The 16,706-nt window shown below is 40.0% G+C and overlaps 1 protein-coding gene across 4 annotated transcripts in view; it reads left to right on the top strand.

Moving 5' to 3' along the window:
• The window catches only part of PDE4D (phosphodiesterase 4D), a 1,324,573-nt gene that overhangs the window by 1,262,778 nt on the left and 45,089 nt on the right, over positions 1-16,706 (top strand). For all 4 annotated transcript variants that reach the window (XM_086960668.1, XM_086960666.1, XM_086960669.1 and 1 more), the window contains one exon: positions 10,450-10,543. In XM_086960668.1, coding sequence (XP_086816794.1) covers positions 10,450-10,543 — 94 coding nt within the window. The remainder of the gene's footprint in view (positions 1-10,449; positions 10,544-16,706) is intronic.

The following is a 16,706-nucleotide window of genomic DNA, read 5'->3' as shown; positions in this document are numbered from 1 at the left end:
GTGCCTTTAACCACCGAAATAGCCCGTGGCGGAAAGGCTATAAAGCCAAGGTTAGCTCCTTTGTCATAAATTCAACGCTCAGCATTTAAATGTTCTACTGTAGTTTACAGCACATGCTGCACAATCCACCATCTGTTACATAACATGCAGATTTCAGCCAGATTTATTTTTTTTAGCTCAAACATGAATGACTAAAAATGTGCCACATGTTGTGCAGAACAGTGGTAAATCCTTAGCCAAGGATAATTGGACATCTGCTGGTTGTTCTATGCAGGTGTTACACCGATGCTGACATGGTGAAACATTTGCCCAGACCATAATATTGTGTACTACAATAACAAAATTGTGAAATTAAACTGCACAGACTGTGCTACATTACTCTGCTTGATTTGCTTTTTATTGTCACAAAACTTAAATTAACCCTGCTGCATAATTTGATCCTCCAATGCCGCACAGTTCCAGCGGCTCTGAGTATTTTTAGTGAGAGTCTTAAGTTTATACTCAAGTGAGCATTTTAAATGAGTGAACGGCATTACACCGCAAAATTCAAGTGCAGTTTGATATACAGCTGAGTCAACACACATCCCAAGTAATTGTTTTCATATTTGTACCCTGGTCAAAGGTGACTCTTATTAGAAACCTTTCACACTCGTTTTTTGTTTCCCAACATTAAATAGAGAGAAATTTGCCAGGGTGGTGCACAAAAAATGTGTTGGTACCAAAATGAGTTTTGGAAATTCTGGGCTATCTTCCATCCATTTTTCCCTATTGACTTTGCATCCTAATATTGGCATTGTGGGAAGATTGGCATCTCACCAAATGGGACTTCTAAAATGATATTGATGTGCTTTCGTACTCTTAGATTCTTTGCACTAAGTTTGCGGTTCTTAACCTGTGGCCCCCAGACACCTTGGGGTTCGTGACAGTTTAGTGAATTAAATAGTATTGGTAGATTAGTATAGTACATATATATATATATAAAAAGCAAAAATAAAATAGAAAGATTTAAAACACTGTAAATGTAAAGGAATTTGAAATTGAAAGCAAAAAAGTAAGTTGTTATTCATTACTTGTTTTTTTTTTTAGAGCAGTGATAGTACTGCAGATTAACTAGTAAGGAAGATTGAAGGCCTCACCTGAAGCAGTTGTATGGATTTACAAAAAGAGTGCATGCATTAGGAACAAAAAGACAACGTGATCTGTTAGAATTTGGACTCTTGCTTCATCTATTAAAAAGAAACTACATTTTGAATTCTCCATTAAAAAAATGCTTTTCACATCTTTGTGAATTAAATAATATATTTAATAATTTGTGTATTTGTTTGATGTAGATTCCTGGATTTTTGTGTAGTGGTGTGAGGATAAATTCGTAGAAATAGGTTACGTGGGAGTCCCTGGTTTACAGCAGTGGTCCAGGTGTGGTCCACACACGTCAGACTGTTTAAGTACTGGTGCACTAAGTGATATCCCTGAATACAATGTTTGTGCTCTCATGAAACAACATTGCTTTAACAGCTGTCTCTGGTCGTTCCTGGAGTACTAGCCCAAGGTGATGATAATCATGTATATGTTTTTTGTGCCCTGTGCTGGGTATAACTGCTAAGATTAAAGGGATTCTAGTGAAAGTGCCTTTATTTGCGCTAACAAATCCATAAGAAATCAGACTGGTGTACAGCATCAAAGCAATGGATGAGTAGATTGCACAGTTGCTTATTCCATATTAGATTCCCACTCGCTAGTCATATGAGCCCAACTGGTTTTCAGGCAATCCCAACAGCAGGCTGTTACAGTAAACTTAGGATCATCAGATAGCATGACAAATAGGTAGTCTACATGAAAATCTTTTCTGAGGACTCTGAATCATTGCTTTGGATGCACTGGGGTGGTTCTTTGATTCAGACAGTCCCATATGATGCTAAGAAAGCCTTTGTTGTAGTTGTTAGAATGGAGGAAAGTGGTCATGGATTATTCACAAGTATACGCTAAAACTTTAATGTTTTGCAATACAATGTTATTGATGAACGAATACACTTTCATTTTACATATTTGAAGCATAGTCTTGGTTGGTTTAATATTTTCAAACCTTTTTTCGGCTAAATATTGGATCCCTTTCATAGAAGGTCCTTCATTGCAACTTGTGATCTTGGTATTTTAGCATTGATCAATTGTATGTGGATTTTGGCTAGTGCTTGGTTGTGTAGGTTTAAGTAGATATTTGTTAAATATCTTGTTTACTAATGACGTGTTGGCTAAATAAAAATAAAAATGAGTTTCATCCTGTTATATATTTGTGCAGTGTATTATGATCACTGTACAATCCCTTTTTTGATGCATTGGGTGTCCAGCTGTGTATTCGCAAACTATGCAGATTCTTTTCTAGCAGCATTTCTTGTTGTCTTGTACTTTAAGAAAAACTGATCCACTCTGAGGCCCACTTGAGTTACTTTCGTAGTTGTCAAGTTATAGCCACAGATTTACTATTATTTACCAAATGATTCTAGGACCGGACTATATGTGTCATATTGTATAAATATGCCCAGGCAAATATAGAATATTTACATTTTGATTAACTGTTGCATCAGCATTTTTTATAGCGCTAAGTTTGTCATTAATATAGCATCACAGCATGGTACGCACTCATGATAGAAAAACTAAATACTAAACTGGATACTGATATGAGTTGTTATATTAACATAAATAGTTCTCCCATATCAGCATTTGTCATTAGAGCAACAAGTGTTAAAAAGATGTGCACCAACTTAAAAATGTATCATAGTTGTTATAGTATAACAGGACAAAATAGTTTATTGTGGGAAATGTTCTGGGACATCATTTCACCAAGCCAAAGTATAAGTGTTTCTCATACTGAATCCCAATCATATTATTTGTATGGCTTAATGTTTGTACTCTTCAGTCATTTGCTTGAAGTTACATTTATCTTTTCCAACTACCTGACAAGAGTGAAGAGTTGATTGAGAGTCAAATCCTGGAGATCCCAAGATTTCCATCATATGCTAAGAGCTGGTCTTTATGGTGTTTAGATGGATTATCGGTAAATCATTGAACCCCCATCGACACTGAGATTTGGACCAAAGTAGATAAGATGTTGGTGAGACTTGTCTGAAAGTGTGGCTTTAGCCTTAACTGATTCTATTAGAGTGATGTTGAGAAAATGGTTACTGTAAGCAAGAAACACAGAAAGCATTGGTGTAATGCCTGAATTACTCTGTGCCACAGTTAACCATTCTGGCACCCTTCAACCCCAGCAGCATATTACAAATTAGCCTGTAGTAGGTGACAGGTTCTGGAATTTATGTCTTAACGTGGACCCTTCCAATGGCTTTAACCGATGACTTGTGGTGCTTTCGGGCAATTTGGTTAATACATTAATACTGGCTTTTCATAATTAGTATTTAATGCAGAGTAGTAACTTTTTTTTAAAGTGTGCCTACCTTAATGAGCTGCTTATTGTTTAAGTCCCCTGCAGTCTCCTCTGTCCAATTTGACACATTTTCCAGTCATAACTCTTCACCAGATTTTGCTTTACTTCAGTGTACACCAATCCATGCTATAATGCTCGTTAAATTGTGCTATCCTTGCATCTAAACCTGTCAGTCATGTTGCTTCAGACATCGGTCTGCATATTGGATATGATGTGAATCAGGTACTTCCCATAGGTTACGTGTGTTTGATCAGAGCCGTTAGAACCTTGGAATACTAAAGGTACTGATCACTTGAAAATATGTTCACATCAACCGCTTTTTTCTATTTTTCACATTGCCCTAAGTATTGGTAGTGTATCTCTTTGTGGACCATACCACTTTTTGTTTTTGACACCTAATCTTTCCCTGTGCTATGCAAATATATGCCACTAAGGAATCAAAGAAGGTCACATGATCTGCCTGCAGCTCCGTGTTCTATTTTCATCCTCTACCTATTCCCAGATCCTCCCTACAAATGTTTTCTAACTTGGTATATATGACTCTCCAAAAGGACAAAGTGTTTGGCTTTTTCTTAGAACATGCATCTAACTCCGCTGCCAGGCATGGCAGCTCCATCATTGGGTAGTCTACCTATCGGAGAATCTTTCAAGGTGTTCTGAAGTGAACTAATTTATACATTTCACCTGATAGCCCATCCTTCCTTTGGACTTTCATGGTTAAAATGGGCATAATGAGGCTGCATATGATTGCCTTTTCTCCTCCTGTTCAGCATTGGCTATAAGGGCTTCTACCTGAGGTGAGCTAAAGTATAATATGTGGAGATCTTGATAATCTCGGCAGACAGTTTGACTAGTCATTCCATTTCAAAATGTTGAAGGGGCCTTACGGTGAATGATGTCACAAAAGATCTTAAAACCAGAGCTGATGTCATCACACAAGCATTCTAGAATGTCTATTTTTGGTGATTGTTAGAGATTTACATAGACCTAGAGAACTGTTGTTTGTCTGAACTGAATGGCCCCGTTATTTTTTATGGGACTTTCCTTTCTTTTTATCCCATATGCTGCCTTATTTTCCCCTTCAAATGCTTTCTTAGAGAATCTGTTAGTTTACCATCTATGTTTGCACACATTTCTTTTTTCAGCCTCTCTGATAGACAGCAGTGTACTTATAATTTGAACTGCGAGAGATCTTGCTATTTTGACCTGGCCCCAGTGTGTGCCAGATCATGCCCTCTAATGCCGAACTCGAGTGAATATAAATAACACCATCCTCTTAAATTAAATCAAGCACTAGAAAGGATACAGCAGCCACCCACCCTAGTTATTTGGGATTAGCACATTCTGGTCTGTTGAAAATGCCAAAAAGATGGAGTTACTGAATGCAAGACTTCAGCTTCTGGATAGGTAAGATTCTCTGAAGCGGGGGGAATACAATCAGGATTGATGACCTTATTTTTGGCTAAAATAGGTAAATTCTTGCGTTCCCCTGATGTAATTAGCACCACACAGGCACTAATAGCAGCTCTTCTGCCATACCAATGGTCTACCTGATCCAACTCCTTGTGTGTATGTCATTTGTCTACCTGGAGTTTCTAGGCATGTTACCTAGCTGCGCCTGATGGCATTAAAATGTCCCTCAAAAGCACCCAATTGCAAATTTCCCTTTTCTGAAGAACAGCAGGAACCTTTTGCTTTGATGGCCGCAACCCTGTCTAATTATTAAGTTATCTATATATATTGGAGTTTTTTGCATACTGATATCCTGTAAATCTGCTGCTAAAACTCCAAACTTGTTGATTACCTTCTCTTCGGTCAATGGAGCCTTTATTAGTTACCTGAGAGGTAAGCAGGATTTCATGCAATAAAGGTAAGATTATTAAATGGAGTTTGAGGGTTTGATTACAGACTCCTAAACAAGCTGATATAGATGAGTCTCAAAAACATATTATGAAATATAAAATGACCAGAACAAATCAGAATCTCCTAATGAAATTCAGTCTAAACAATAGAAAGCACACCAAAAACTCAGTGGCGGCGATACAGAAAATGAGTAAGAGAATCTGAAGATTTAATTGCAGTATTCGATCCTCCTGCCTAGTCATTAGTATCTCTGATATAATTTAACTTATCCTACTCTATACTAAATTCAGGAAAACCCTAATCAAGCTAAGGGAAGCAAGGAACAGGTGTCAGCATAATGAAGGCTTTTGTAAAAGTACTCCAGGTCTAAAGAGTTTTGCATGAAGCCACACAGTGAGAGGAATAACATAAAAGGCCTGCACCTGGTGAAATCCTAAAAGTCTCTGCTCTCTAGCTAACAATACAACACCTATTATCACAAAAAGTATACAAGGTAACCACTGTCATCTTCTCCAGTACATTTCTTTTTCCCCTGTAGAAAATTGGCAACATTTAGCTCTTCTCTCACACCTTCAGATGGGTACAGTCAATTGACTTTGAATAGCCCTTCTCTACCATGAGAACTTGTCTCCCACTTCATTAACCGCATCAATGCTGATGACGGAACCGCTCCGTCATCAGCCGCGGTGGTGCTGTGCTGATGACGGAGCGGTTCCGTCATGGACCCCCCAACGCGCCGGCGCGGATTCCGCTCCTGCGCTGGGCGTTCTATTAAGCGGGCGGGGCCATGACGGAACCGCTCTGTCATCAGTACAACTCACCGAGGCTGGTGACGGAGCGGTTCCGTCACCAGCGTGTGTTAGCGCCGCATGGCCCACCTCGCCCCCTTAGCGCTGCGGCGGAATAGCCGCCGCAGCGAAGGGGCTATTGCATCCTATTCATTCCAAGTTTCCTCCCGTACCTTACGATCGCTACAAATAAACAATGCCTTTCGCTAACTAACGAAGCATTAAATCTGCACCTGCAGAGGAGAGAACATGCAAGCAAGACAATTCTCGTGAAAGTTAAATATTGAATCCCAGAAACTTGAGGCCTGTAATTATGCTACCTTAACACAGCAGTTAAAGTGCACTTGACATCTTGAAGATAAGTGCACACCCATTCACACTTGGTACATATATGGAATATCATGTGGAATAGAATCAGGACTACATATAACTGTGTTGCATCTTAAAACATTCCTACAGCTATGAACGAGAACTGAATATTTACTAAATCTTCAACATTAGTATGTACACATTAAATGATTCTATTAGGTTTTCATCATTGAACATTTCAGAAATTCATTTGGTATCCCATTGTTTATTAGAATGTTAGACATGAAATAAATCAACTGCCGATCTGCGCCAATCAACATAAATAGGTGACATGTAAGGGTAGAACCGAATGTAAGCTGTTTCACTGCCATTCATTATATTCAGTACAATGAGCAAGGGACACCGAGTAGCTGCCTTTAAGGGGTTTAATGACTGTGGATGTGATGGGCAGTGTGTTCCACAACATAAACAGATTGTTTTACTATTATGTTCCACATTAAAAGTGGATTGTTGAGTAACTGTCAAAGTTATTTTGGAAAGAACAAAAGGGAGCAGGGCTAGAAATTCATAATGGCAACTCAGTGTGTATATTTCAGCAATATCCTCTGGTTTTCATCCTTGTGTAGGGGATTCCTAACAGATTAATGGCCAAAATAAAGTAAGACATTCCAAAAAGCTGTTATTTTCATTTGCTGCCTCTTAACTATGCGCAATAGAGGTGAAACAAGGTGCTTCACAGGCAGACACTTATTTTGGGCTGTTTGAGGATTTGCAGGTTCTGGTACTTTGGGAGTGAGTGAGAGCAAGCAGTTGCTGACTGATACATCACGAGGTGCTGAGCTTCAGAAACGGCTGCACTGTGATTAACTACAGTGGATGGACTATGAAAATGTGCTTTAATAAATGTCGCCTGCAACTTAAGGGTTATTCTTCGGTTTTATTTCTATTCGGATTTCATTCCAGAATTTGATATTCTAGACTTATGTGCTCATCCTGTTGCTGGTGGCATAGAGTGAATGGGCGTCCCAGATTTAACCGGTACAGAGCTTTGTTTTTCACCACCTGTCCTGGTACATTTGACGAAATTTAACATATGATCTGATTTTCAGAGAAGGTGAACTGGGCAAAGAGGGAGGCTAGTTTTCATGTGTTCCAGTGCAGGATTGGGTAACATATCCTAACAGAAAGCAAGTTGGTTAACACATATTGTATGTAAAGGATGTATTTAATTCCCGTTACTGTTTGTTTGCGCTTTAATTATTACAGCTGGCAGGTACCCTCTGTTGATACAATATGTATTTCCACTTCTTTGACTGTGGAAGTTCTTTATTTTTGCTTTTCAAGATCCGATCATCCTGTGTTGGGGGGTGTTTCAGAACCAACATTATTTTGTTTATATGCGTGAAGCAAATGATAAAGCGTGGTGTAGATCAGTATTTCTCCTTTTAAGTTTGGTCCTTTCAGTGACTGGTGGCCTGACAGATGTAAAGCAGTTGCCCATTAGGAGGATTTCCACTGCGAGTGAATATCAACATATTTTTTACAGAGCACACAGAGTGAAGGCCTGATAGCAGGCCCTCAGATCACACCAGAGTAGTGCTTAATTTGAGCCAGTAGTTTCCAGTGCTCGGCACTGACAATTTTTGACACACTGTTTGTGACTGTATGCCACAAGGTGTCACTGTCTGGCTAATTTAGAGATGACTATAACAACTGTTAATTATTAACTCAATATACATTAAAAAAAATGACTATTAGCTGCCCCCCAAGCCATTGTTATAGCCTTGGGGGCCTGAGAAAGTACGAATTGTCACACTTGTAGGAGTGTGATTGATGGTTAGTAGTTTTGTTGTTACTATCATTGGCAGCATGGCAGGGGTAATGTGTGGTGCAAGCAGCAGTAGCCTCCTGACGAGAGCCCTGGCGCTTTTTTTTTGTTGATAAACAAATTAAGCACTGCATCAGAAGCACAAAAAGTAAAACATTTGAGGGAACTAGCTAGGCAGATCGAATTTCTCACGAAGTAGTAACAATTCCCTGTGCTTCATCCATACTTTTAGGTAGTGGGTGGATGAGACCTTACCCATGCAGATTAATTCCCGAACAAGATTGTGCCAGAGCATAAAAAAGTCCTCAAATGGAATTCCTGAAGTCGAATATTGCAATAGACTAAAGAGTACACTGAGAAGTCCCATTCCATTAGACATGCCAATATCTTCTTTCATCTAGAAATACATTTTAGAGACATATGCTTAAACAATAAAGAATTGTGTTAATGTTCTTAATAAACCTGTATATGAAACGTAAACATTGTCTAGCCAACAGAACATGCGTGCTGATATCTCACATTTTGTCCTCAGTATTCAAGAACTGTGACATGTAAGTACACTTTTCGCCTTGTTAATTCTGCAACTTTCTTAAATCACAGGGTTAAAACCTGCTAAAGCTAAAGTTGGTGTTTGGGTGATCCCTGGTGTCATTCAACAACAGCAGATTCAATGCTGCCACTTACAACACTATATGGTGTGACATACCTGGTAACCTGGCAAAGGGGTAGCATGATCACTCGTTGAGTTAGACTGTTGTCATAAGAGGCACGCGTGAGCAGCATACTCTGTACAACTTCAGGGCCCTTCTATAGGCCTCCTTTGTCTGTTGCACAGTAATTTCTTCATGAGAAGGAAGAATGTTGGCAAAAACCTTTTTTGCTATTGTGAATTTCAGACTCCCCAAACAGCACAGTGTTCACATTTGCCCACCTGGAAGGGCCACAGTCAGCCACTGCTACAAATTGAAGCTAGATCTGTTAGTGTCACAAAATTAATTAAGGTAGCCTTCATCAAAGTGAGCCTAGGCACACTGACCTCATATTTGCTCTTATAAGCACTGCGTTCACCTGTATTATTGCATACATCCCACCATAGTTGCAAGCCGCAAATGCGTACTGTTGAATTGCTAAGAACATCGATCCAAATCCTCAATCACAACCTGCTAATGCAAAGCCCTTTGCGCTTGGATTGCTTTGTCCAATTGTCTCCATTTTTCTTTTTTTAGTTTTATACGGCGCGAACTCGACCCCAAAGCATCAGAGTGCTTTACATGAGCACCAGTTAACGAACACATTAATTTTTTGTTAGGCGTTGGAGAATAAGTGATTTGCTCAGAATCACATGATGTTGAGCGTCCCTGCCGAGACTCGAATCCGGTTCCCCAGCTTCCAGGTCGACCACTCTAGCCATTAGAGTACATTCTCTCACTTTGTTTTGTTTTATTTTTATAGTGAACATTTCCTATGTGTTGGTTCAAACTAGGGAAGCTTTTTGCCCTATTTGCAAAAGTGATCTGTTTTCAGGAAATGTACAGGATGCACGTCTAGCTTCTTTGTTGGCAGGTAACAATGAAGAAATTACTGCGTAAAACATCTTAATTTATAATAAACGAGTGACATATTTAGAATTTAGAATTTCCCTGTCTGTGCCTTTTCAACACAGGTTAGTGTGTGTTTGTTTTGTAAAGTGGAGCCCTTTAATTGAACCGTTTGTTGCTGTGCATACCAACACACTATCAGTTCTTTTGAGAGGTTTTGAACAGATTAACATGGTTTTAATGGACTTCTACATGCGTGTTTTCAATCATTTGTCACACAAAACCACACTAATGGAAATGCACCTATTGCAAAACTGAAAATATCTGTTTAATTGTTTTCTTTCAGGCATCCAGTTGTCTTTCTGCCTTTGTGGTTTTTAAGAAGCCCCCCTGTTACTAACACAATTAAAGGAGAAAATTAGTTGAAGTTTGTCATAATTATTCTCAGAATATCTATGTGACTGTGCCAATGTTGTTTAACATGTGTACCATTTCACAGCTTAATTTAGTCATAAGTCATATAGTCATAATATATATATATAATATATATATATATACACCCACATATATTTATATATATATATATATGCATTGATATGTCGACATTAAGAGCTGCAGTTTTCTTCACCTACTGTTAAATATCGTGTTTTAACTCTGACGTATTTTGTTTTTCTTTTCCAGTTCAAAAGAATGCTCAACCGGGAGCTTACGCACTTATCCGAAATGAGCCGGTCTGGAAACCAGGTCTCCGAATATATATCCAACACATTTTTAGGTGAGGCCAATCTTGTGTTAATGAAGACCTTGTGGTGCTAATCCTCCTAGCTATGACGAGATAGGGATTAATCCCCTTCAAACCTCCTGCTCTCTCTGGTATAAGGCATTGTTACATAAAATGGATGAGCCAATGAGCTGGAAGATGGCCGTAATAGGGCAGAATGTGGCTAGACCTCTTTTGTTTTATATAATTGGCTTCTCTGCAAGCCTTGCTGTCTGTGATGGACGCTTGCACGTCTCCTGCATGCGAGGGGTGATCGTTTGCAACCACACCGTTCATAGATCTGCCTGCCTCCCCCCATTGTTATCCGACAATAGGAAGCCATATCATGCCACCACAACACAAAGAAGCCTGGGCAGGGACTGCAGCAGAGCCAAAGATTCAATAAATCTCAACACTTAAAGATTATGCTAATATGGCGTTGGAAGGATCCAATCCCTCCCACGCGCTCTGCTGCGTGCCCGCATCTTTCTGAAGGCGGCGCGAGCTCCCCGCCCGGGCTCATTGACATGCAGGGCAGGCAGCGGGATGGTTTCTCGGTATTCCCTGTCTGTAGATAGAGGGCTGATAAATATGGCTGTGTCAACCCCTGAGCTGCTGGGAGAGTGCCTTTCGCGGATGTATCCGTGTGGGCGGAGGGGGAAGACAGCTCTCGGAAAACCCCGACAGGCAAACGCAGCAGTGTCTGGAATCCGCCCTCTGAAATAATGCAGGGCAAGCGAGTCGAAGAAAGCAGTGAGAAATGGAGCCTCTCGTGTGTGTGACGCAGATAGATGCATTTGAGCACTGCCTCACGAGCCGGCATTATGAAGACTTTATGTGACTCTGTGTAGATATGTGATCTGCAAAGACTCACAATTGATTCTTATCATAAATGTATATGTAATTAATGCTCCTAAGTATATAATTCCTTTGGATCAGAAATTGCTTTTTTGAAAGTTTTAATGAGTGCATTGTGATTTAAATCATTTGTAATGAAGAATATTCCAGCTACTTATCAAGCTCTGCAAATAATAGAGAACATAAGTGGCAAAAAAGTATTCAAAAATACACCAGGAAAGTAGTGCCTGGAATATAAACATCAATACAAAGTTTGGATTGTGATGTAAATCATTGCAAAGAAACATAACCCAAACATGCTACTACTCAAGTTTTGTAAATGTGAAAACCTATACAAAGGCAGTATTATCAAAAAAGACAAACACATCGCACCAAAGCCAGTAGGTCTGGTGTGGGCTGCTAGCCTTTTGGTTTTGCCAGCGCTTATTTTATCATAGTTTTTGCTAAACTTTATTGTTGAGAAAGCTGCCAGGCCCACGTTAATCTGAAACAAAAATTGTCTTGAAGCAAAAATATTTTTTGGGTCTCAAAAAGCACTGAACTCTATAGTAGTCCTTAGAACCTAAGGGAACTATTTTGTCGATGTGCTTCTTGTGAGAGGGTAGAATACCATCAATCACTCATAGAGAAATAAGCTAAAGGCTGAATTGTGTTGGCCCACTGCCCCATGCTGTAGAAAGCAGATAAAATGTGAACCACCTAATAATTGACCAATGGACAAAGAGAGCTATCTGAAAACCCTGATAAATAAGAATATTACAGAAATAATTATAGTAAAATCAAAAGGTCTTAGCTAATGGCAGGCCTAATAATGACAGATGGGATAAATGGCCAAGAATGCAGCCATCAATATATAAAGTTTGCATAGAGTAGAAACTTAGTTCCGCTTCACTTTTGCCCCCATTTCTATTACACACAATGTACCCTACAGTAAAGTCCCATCATGCTTCAGTCTCACCCCACTTCTCCTGAAACCTGATAATTTGGTCTAGCCCAAGTGGTGGTATCATTTCCCGCCCAGAGTCCCTTCTTCCATGTCTCGCTATAAAAATTCCCCATAGAAACTGTGACCCAGACATGACTTCTAACATCATAAAGAAACAAATACAAACCAGTATAAAAAAAATCACCAAGTAGTAATATTTAAAACCGACGATTGGCCCTTTGCCAGGGTGTTGTAGGGCCAGCAACATCATTGTCATAAAAGTGAAGTTCTTCTGTGTATCAAACGATTTTGTGTTGTCAGTAGCAGTTCGCTTTTTCTGGGTTTTCTATGGTGAAAATATTTGTTTTTTATTTCTACTGTTATAATGTTTCATCTTTTGACATGAACATTGCTATGTGAAAACATGTATTTGCTCAATGCATATTATCTAATTATGCATCAATTTTGCAAAAGTGGCAGTATATTGGAAACGCTGTAACATTCCATTCACATTGTCTGTGTTTTCTCTTCAGGTGACAGTCATGTAGTATTTATGCCCTATTAAGCATAATAATATATGTATTCAACACCATAAGTGTATGGAAATAGACAATCCTATGTCTGAAATTGTACAACTCTGCCTGTTGCTAATCAGTGATTAATTAAAACAAATGAAAGTGCCAGCACCCTCTTCAGGAGCCCCACTTCCACTTTCACTGCCCATTGCCGCTATCCGTGCTTTCAATTACAATAACACATAACCATCACACTCCTTCCCACAAGTGTGACAGTTCTGATTATTCCATGCCCCCAAAGCTGCAAAGATGACTTTGGCTGTAGGTATTAGTCATTTTTAATGTATTCTGAATTAATAAACAACTGTTGTTGTGCTCGGCTCTAAATTAGACAAACAGCACCACCGTGTGGCAGACTGTCATAAGTGCCAGTGCTGAGCACCAAAAACCACCTGCTGAAATTAATCCCTGTGCTGGCGCTAGTCTTGGTTATGGCAGCAGCTTTTAAGTGGGACATGCAGTCATCAAAACAGACTGCATGAGTTGATGAAAGGAACCACAAGTAGAAAAATTTGTTAGGTAAATAAGAAACTCCACTGTACAAGTGGGGCAGTCTTCGTGAATTCCCTCATTTTAATATCTGAAAGCCACACTGGAACAACTACAAACTGTGCAAAATGCAGCTGCATGTCCCGTTTCAAAAGCTCCAGGAAGAGTCCATATGTCTCCAGTTAAACGCAGACTACATTGGATACCGATCAAAGATCAAATTATTTTCATAGCTATGGTCTTAGTACATAGAGCCCTATATTTGGGCTGCCCTGAATGTTTAGATTCTATATTTTAGTGAAAGGCTCCAGTTCGCAGTTTATATTCTAGGCATCAACATCTGATAAAAATTCCTAGAAATAAGACGACTAGATGGGATGACAATGGCATTTCGGTGGCAACTGCTAAGCTGTGGAATACCTTGCCCCCTTCTCTTTGGTCACAATCAAACTTTTCTAAATTAAAAAAACAAAAAAATAAAATGTTCCTTTTCTGGGAGCTTTCTTTCTTTCACCATTAGTTGCAGTTAACATGATTTAGCTTAGCGCTTCGATACCTTGGTGATGGTATACTGTGTAAATACATATTCATGTAATAGTTATACAGTACAGCTCAAAAATCCATGTCACATTCGAATTCACAGAGTAACAGGATCATGTTGAACACAAATCACGATAACGTACATCAATAAGAGCCTGAGTGGTTAATGTTGATCAGTCGTGGAAAAGTCTTAAGCCGCATAAAAAATAATCTTGTTTATTTCCTCCCCATGCATTTTGCTTTTGCCTAGGTATCCCATGTTTATGCATATTATCTTTGCTTACATAAAGACAGTATATAAACCATAAATCATATTTTAAACAATAATGTACTTAGAAAGTGCAGTCATTTACCCCTGCTCTGTGTGACTATACATTCCCTTACTCACTCCTTACGCCAATTATAAAACTTCATTTTACCACTGTCCGCCATCTGGTAGGAAATCCATATGGGCCTGAACCACATAATATAAAGATATAACAAATCTGCCCAAGCAATCCTATTTTCAACACAGATATGTACTATGTAGACATTATTAAATACATTATATCATTTTGTATAGTGGATAAATCATTAGAACTAGTATTTTTCACATCCCTTGCACATGTTCTTTGTTTTATTTCAATGATTTGGTCTGCGGATCTATAAAGCAGTTCAGACCGCTTGAAAGTAAAGAAGGCCCTGAAAGCACATGGGAATCCACCGCTTATTTAAAATGGATGTCCGACACCGCCTTCTGCTTGAGCTGATCTGCCAGCCCTGCTTAGAGCACTGCACCTCGATGGATGTAAACTTTGTGCACATGACTGGAAGCATCAGCATCAAGTCATGCCATTGAGTCAATGCCCATGGTGGTTTCTGCTCCAGAACTACTGTCATGGGCCAGGGGGTCAAATACAATAAATCATTAACATTGTCCCATGTTCAGTTGTGCTTGAGGAGTCATTGTCTTATGTTTGTCTTCTCCTTGGTTCACTCAGTGAGCAAAATGTAGTTTGAACAACACTCATTTTCAACACCCCTTCAGGCACCACATTCCATTCATTTTTCATCAGTGTTTTTTTCATTTATTTATTTATTAAAAGCCTTAGGTGGAATTGCACTCCGGTTTACTATTTAACAACTGTCTTTGCATGATGTCACATACTCAATTCTTTGAAGGCACCCAATTCCTTGCAGGGCATTTTGCAAAATCCCAGCCCTGACGCGTCCAGAATCCCCGTAGCATATGGTTTACTGTAAATCTTTTCCTGGGTTGAGAGTGATATGTATTCACTGCTGATGCGCGCAAATTCAGCTCAAGCTTTTACATGATATGCATTGTCAACGTAAGAGCGCGGAGCCCCCAGTTCTTAATTTGTAAAAATAAAAGTGGCAGGGCTCTAGTCAGGAGGCTTCTGCATCTTGCACCACCCATTGCCCCTGCCAGTAACAGTACTTACACAACTACTAGCCAGCACACTGCTACAAGTGTGACGGTTCAGACTATTCCAGGCCCTCAAAACTATAAAAATGGCTTAGGTGGTAGGTATTAGTTGTTTTAATGCATACTGAATGGATAAACAATTGCTGTTCTGCTCATATCCAACTTATACAAACAGTTCCACCTGCCATAAGGGCCAATGTCGACAATTGAGTGCTGGTGCCGACAATTAAATGCCAGTGCCGAGCACCGGAAACCACCTGCTCAAGTTAAGCAGTGGAGCCCACACCCACGTTAAGCAATCAGTAAACATCAAAACCCTCACCCTAATTGTAATGGAGTGCTGCACAGATCAGATTGCACCAAACATTGCTTTACTCTTTTAATTAATGATTATGTAAGGTATATGTTACAACCTTCATAAAACACACCCCATTTTCACTATGACATGCAGCCTTCCTTACGCATATATATTCTCTAGACTGGTCTGTATTGTTTTCCTCCATCGTATGCCTCTGCCCCATCAAGAGCTAAAGACTCAGAGTGCCACAAGAAGAATCTCCCTTTATCTACAGTTTTGTGCTGCTTTCTACTGACAAGGTGCATGAGCCCCTCCAACAACAATTTGGCAAAGCCTATCAGGTCAACATCATTCACTTCCCTAGTCTGTTGGAAAAGGTGTAGATGCGTTCAGTGCATAAACCCTTCACACCAATCTCGCCACCCTTACTCTTTGTTCACTCCAGGCACGCAACTCCAGTACTTATTGCCAAAAAGAATATGAAGTACCTGGGTTGAAACTGCTTGCCGTTTCCGTATCTCAGCTCACCACCTTTGCATAGCCCTAGATATCCCTGCTCAACACCTTTGCGTAGCCCTACATATCCCTGCCCAGCATCTTTGTGTAGCCCTGTCCACCACCTTTGCGTATCCCTGCCCACCACCTCTCTATGCCCCTGCTAGCCACTTTTGCGTATCACTATCCACTACCTTTGCGTATCACTGCCCACTACCTTTGCGTATCCCTGCCCACCACCTTTGCGTATCCCTGCCCACCACCTATCCCTATCCCTAAACACCACCTTTGCGTATCCCTGCAACCTTTCTGTATCCCTGCCCACCATCTTTCTGCATCCCTGCCCACCATCTTTCTGCATCCCTGCCCACCACCTTTCCATTTCCCTGCCCACCACCTTTGCGTATCCCTGCCCACCACCTTTGCGTATCTCTGCCCACCACCTTTGTGTATCCCTGCCCACCACCTTTGTGTATCCCTGCCCACCACCTTTCCCTGTCCCTGGCCACCACTTTTCCCTATCCCTGGCCACCACTTTTCCCTATCCCTGGCCACCACTTTTCCCTATCCCT

This window comes from Lissotriton vulgaris, chromosome 3_1 (genome assembly GCF_964263255.1).
Source record: "Lissotriton vulgaris chromosome 3_1, aLisVul1.2, whole genome shotgun sequence".
Classification (NCBI taxonomy): domain Eukaryota; kingdom Metazoa; phylum Chordata; class Amphibia; order Caudata; family Salamandridae; genus Lissotriton; species Lissotriton vulgaris.
Note: the sequence above shows the minus strand (reverse complement) of the source record. Positions and strands in the feature narration are given on the sequence as shown.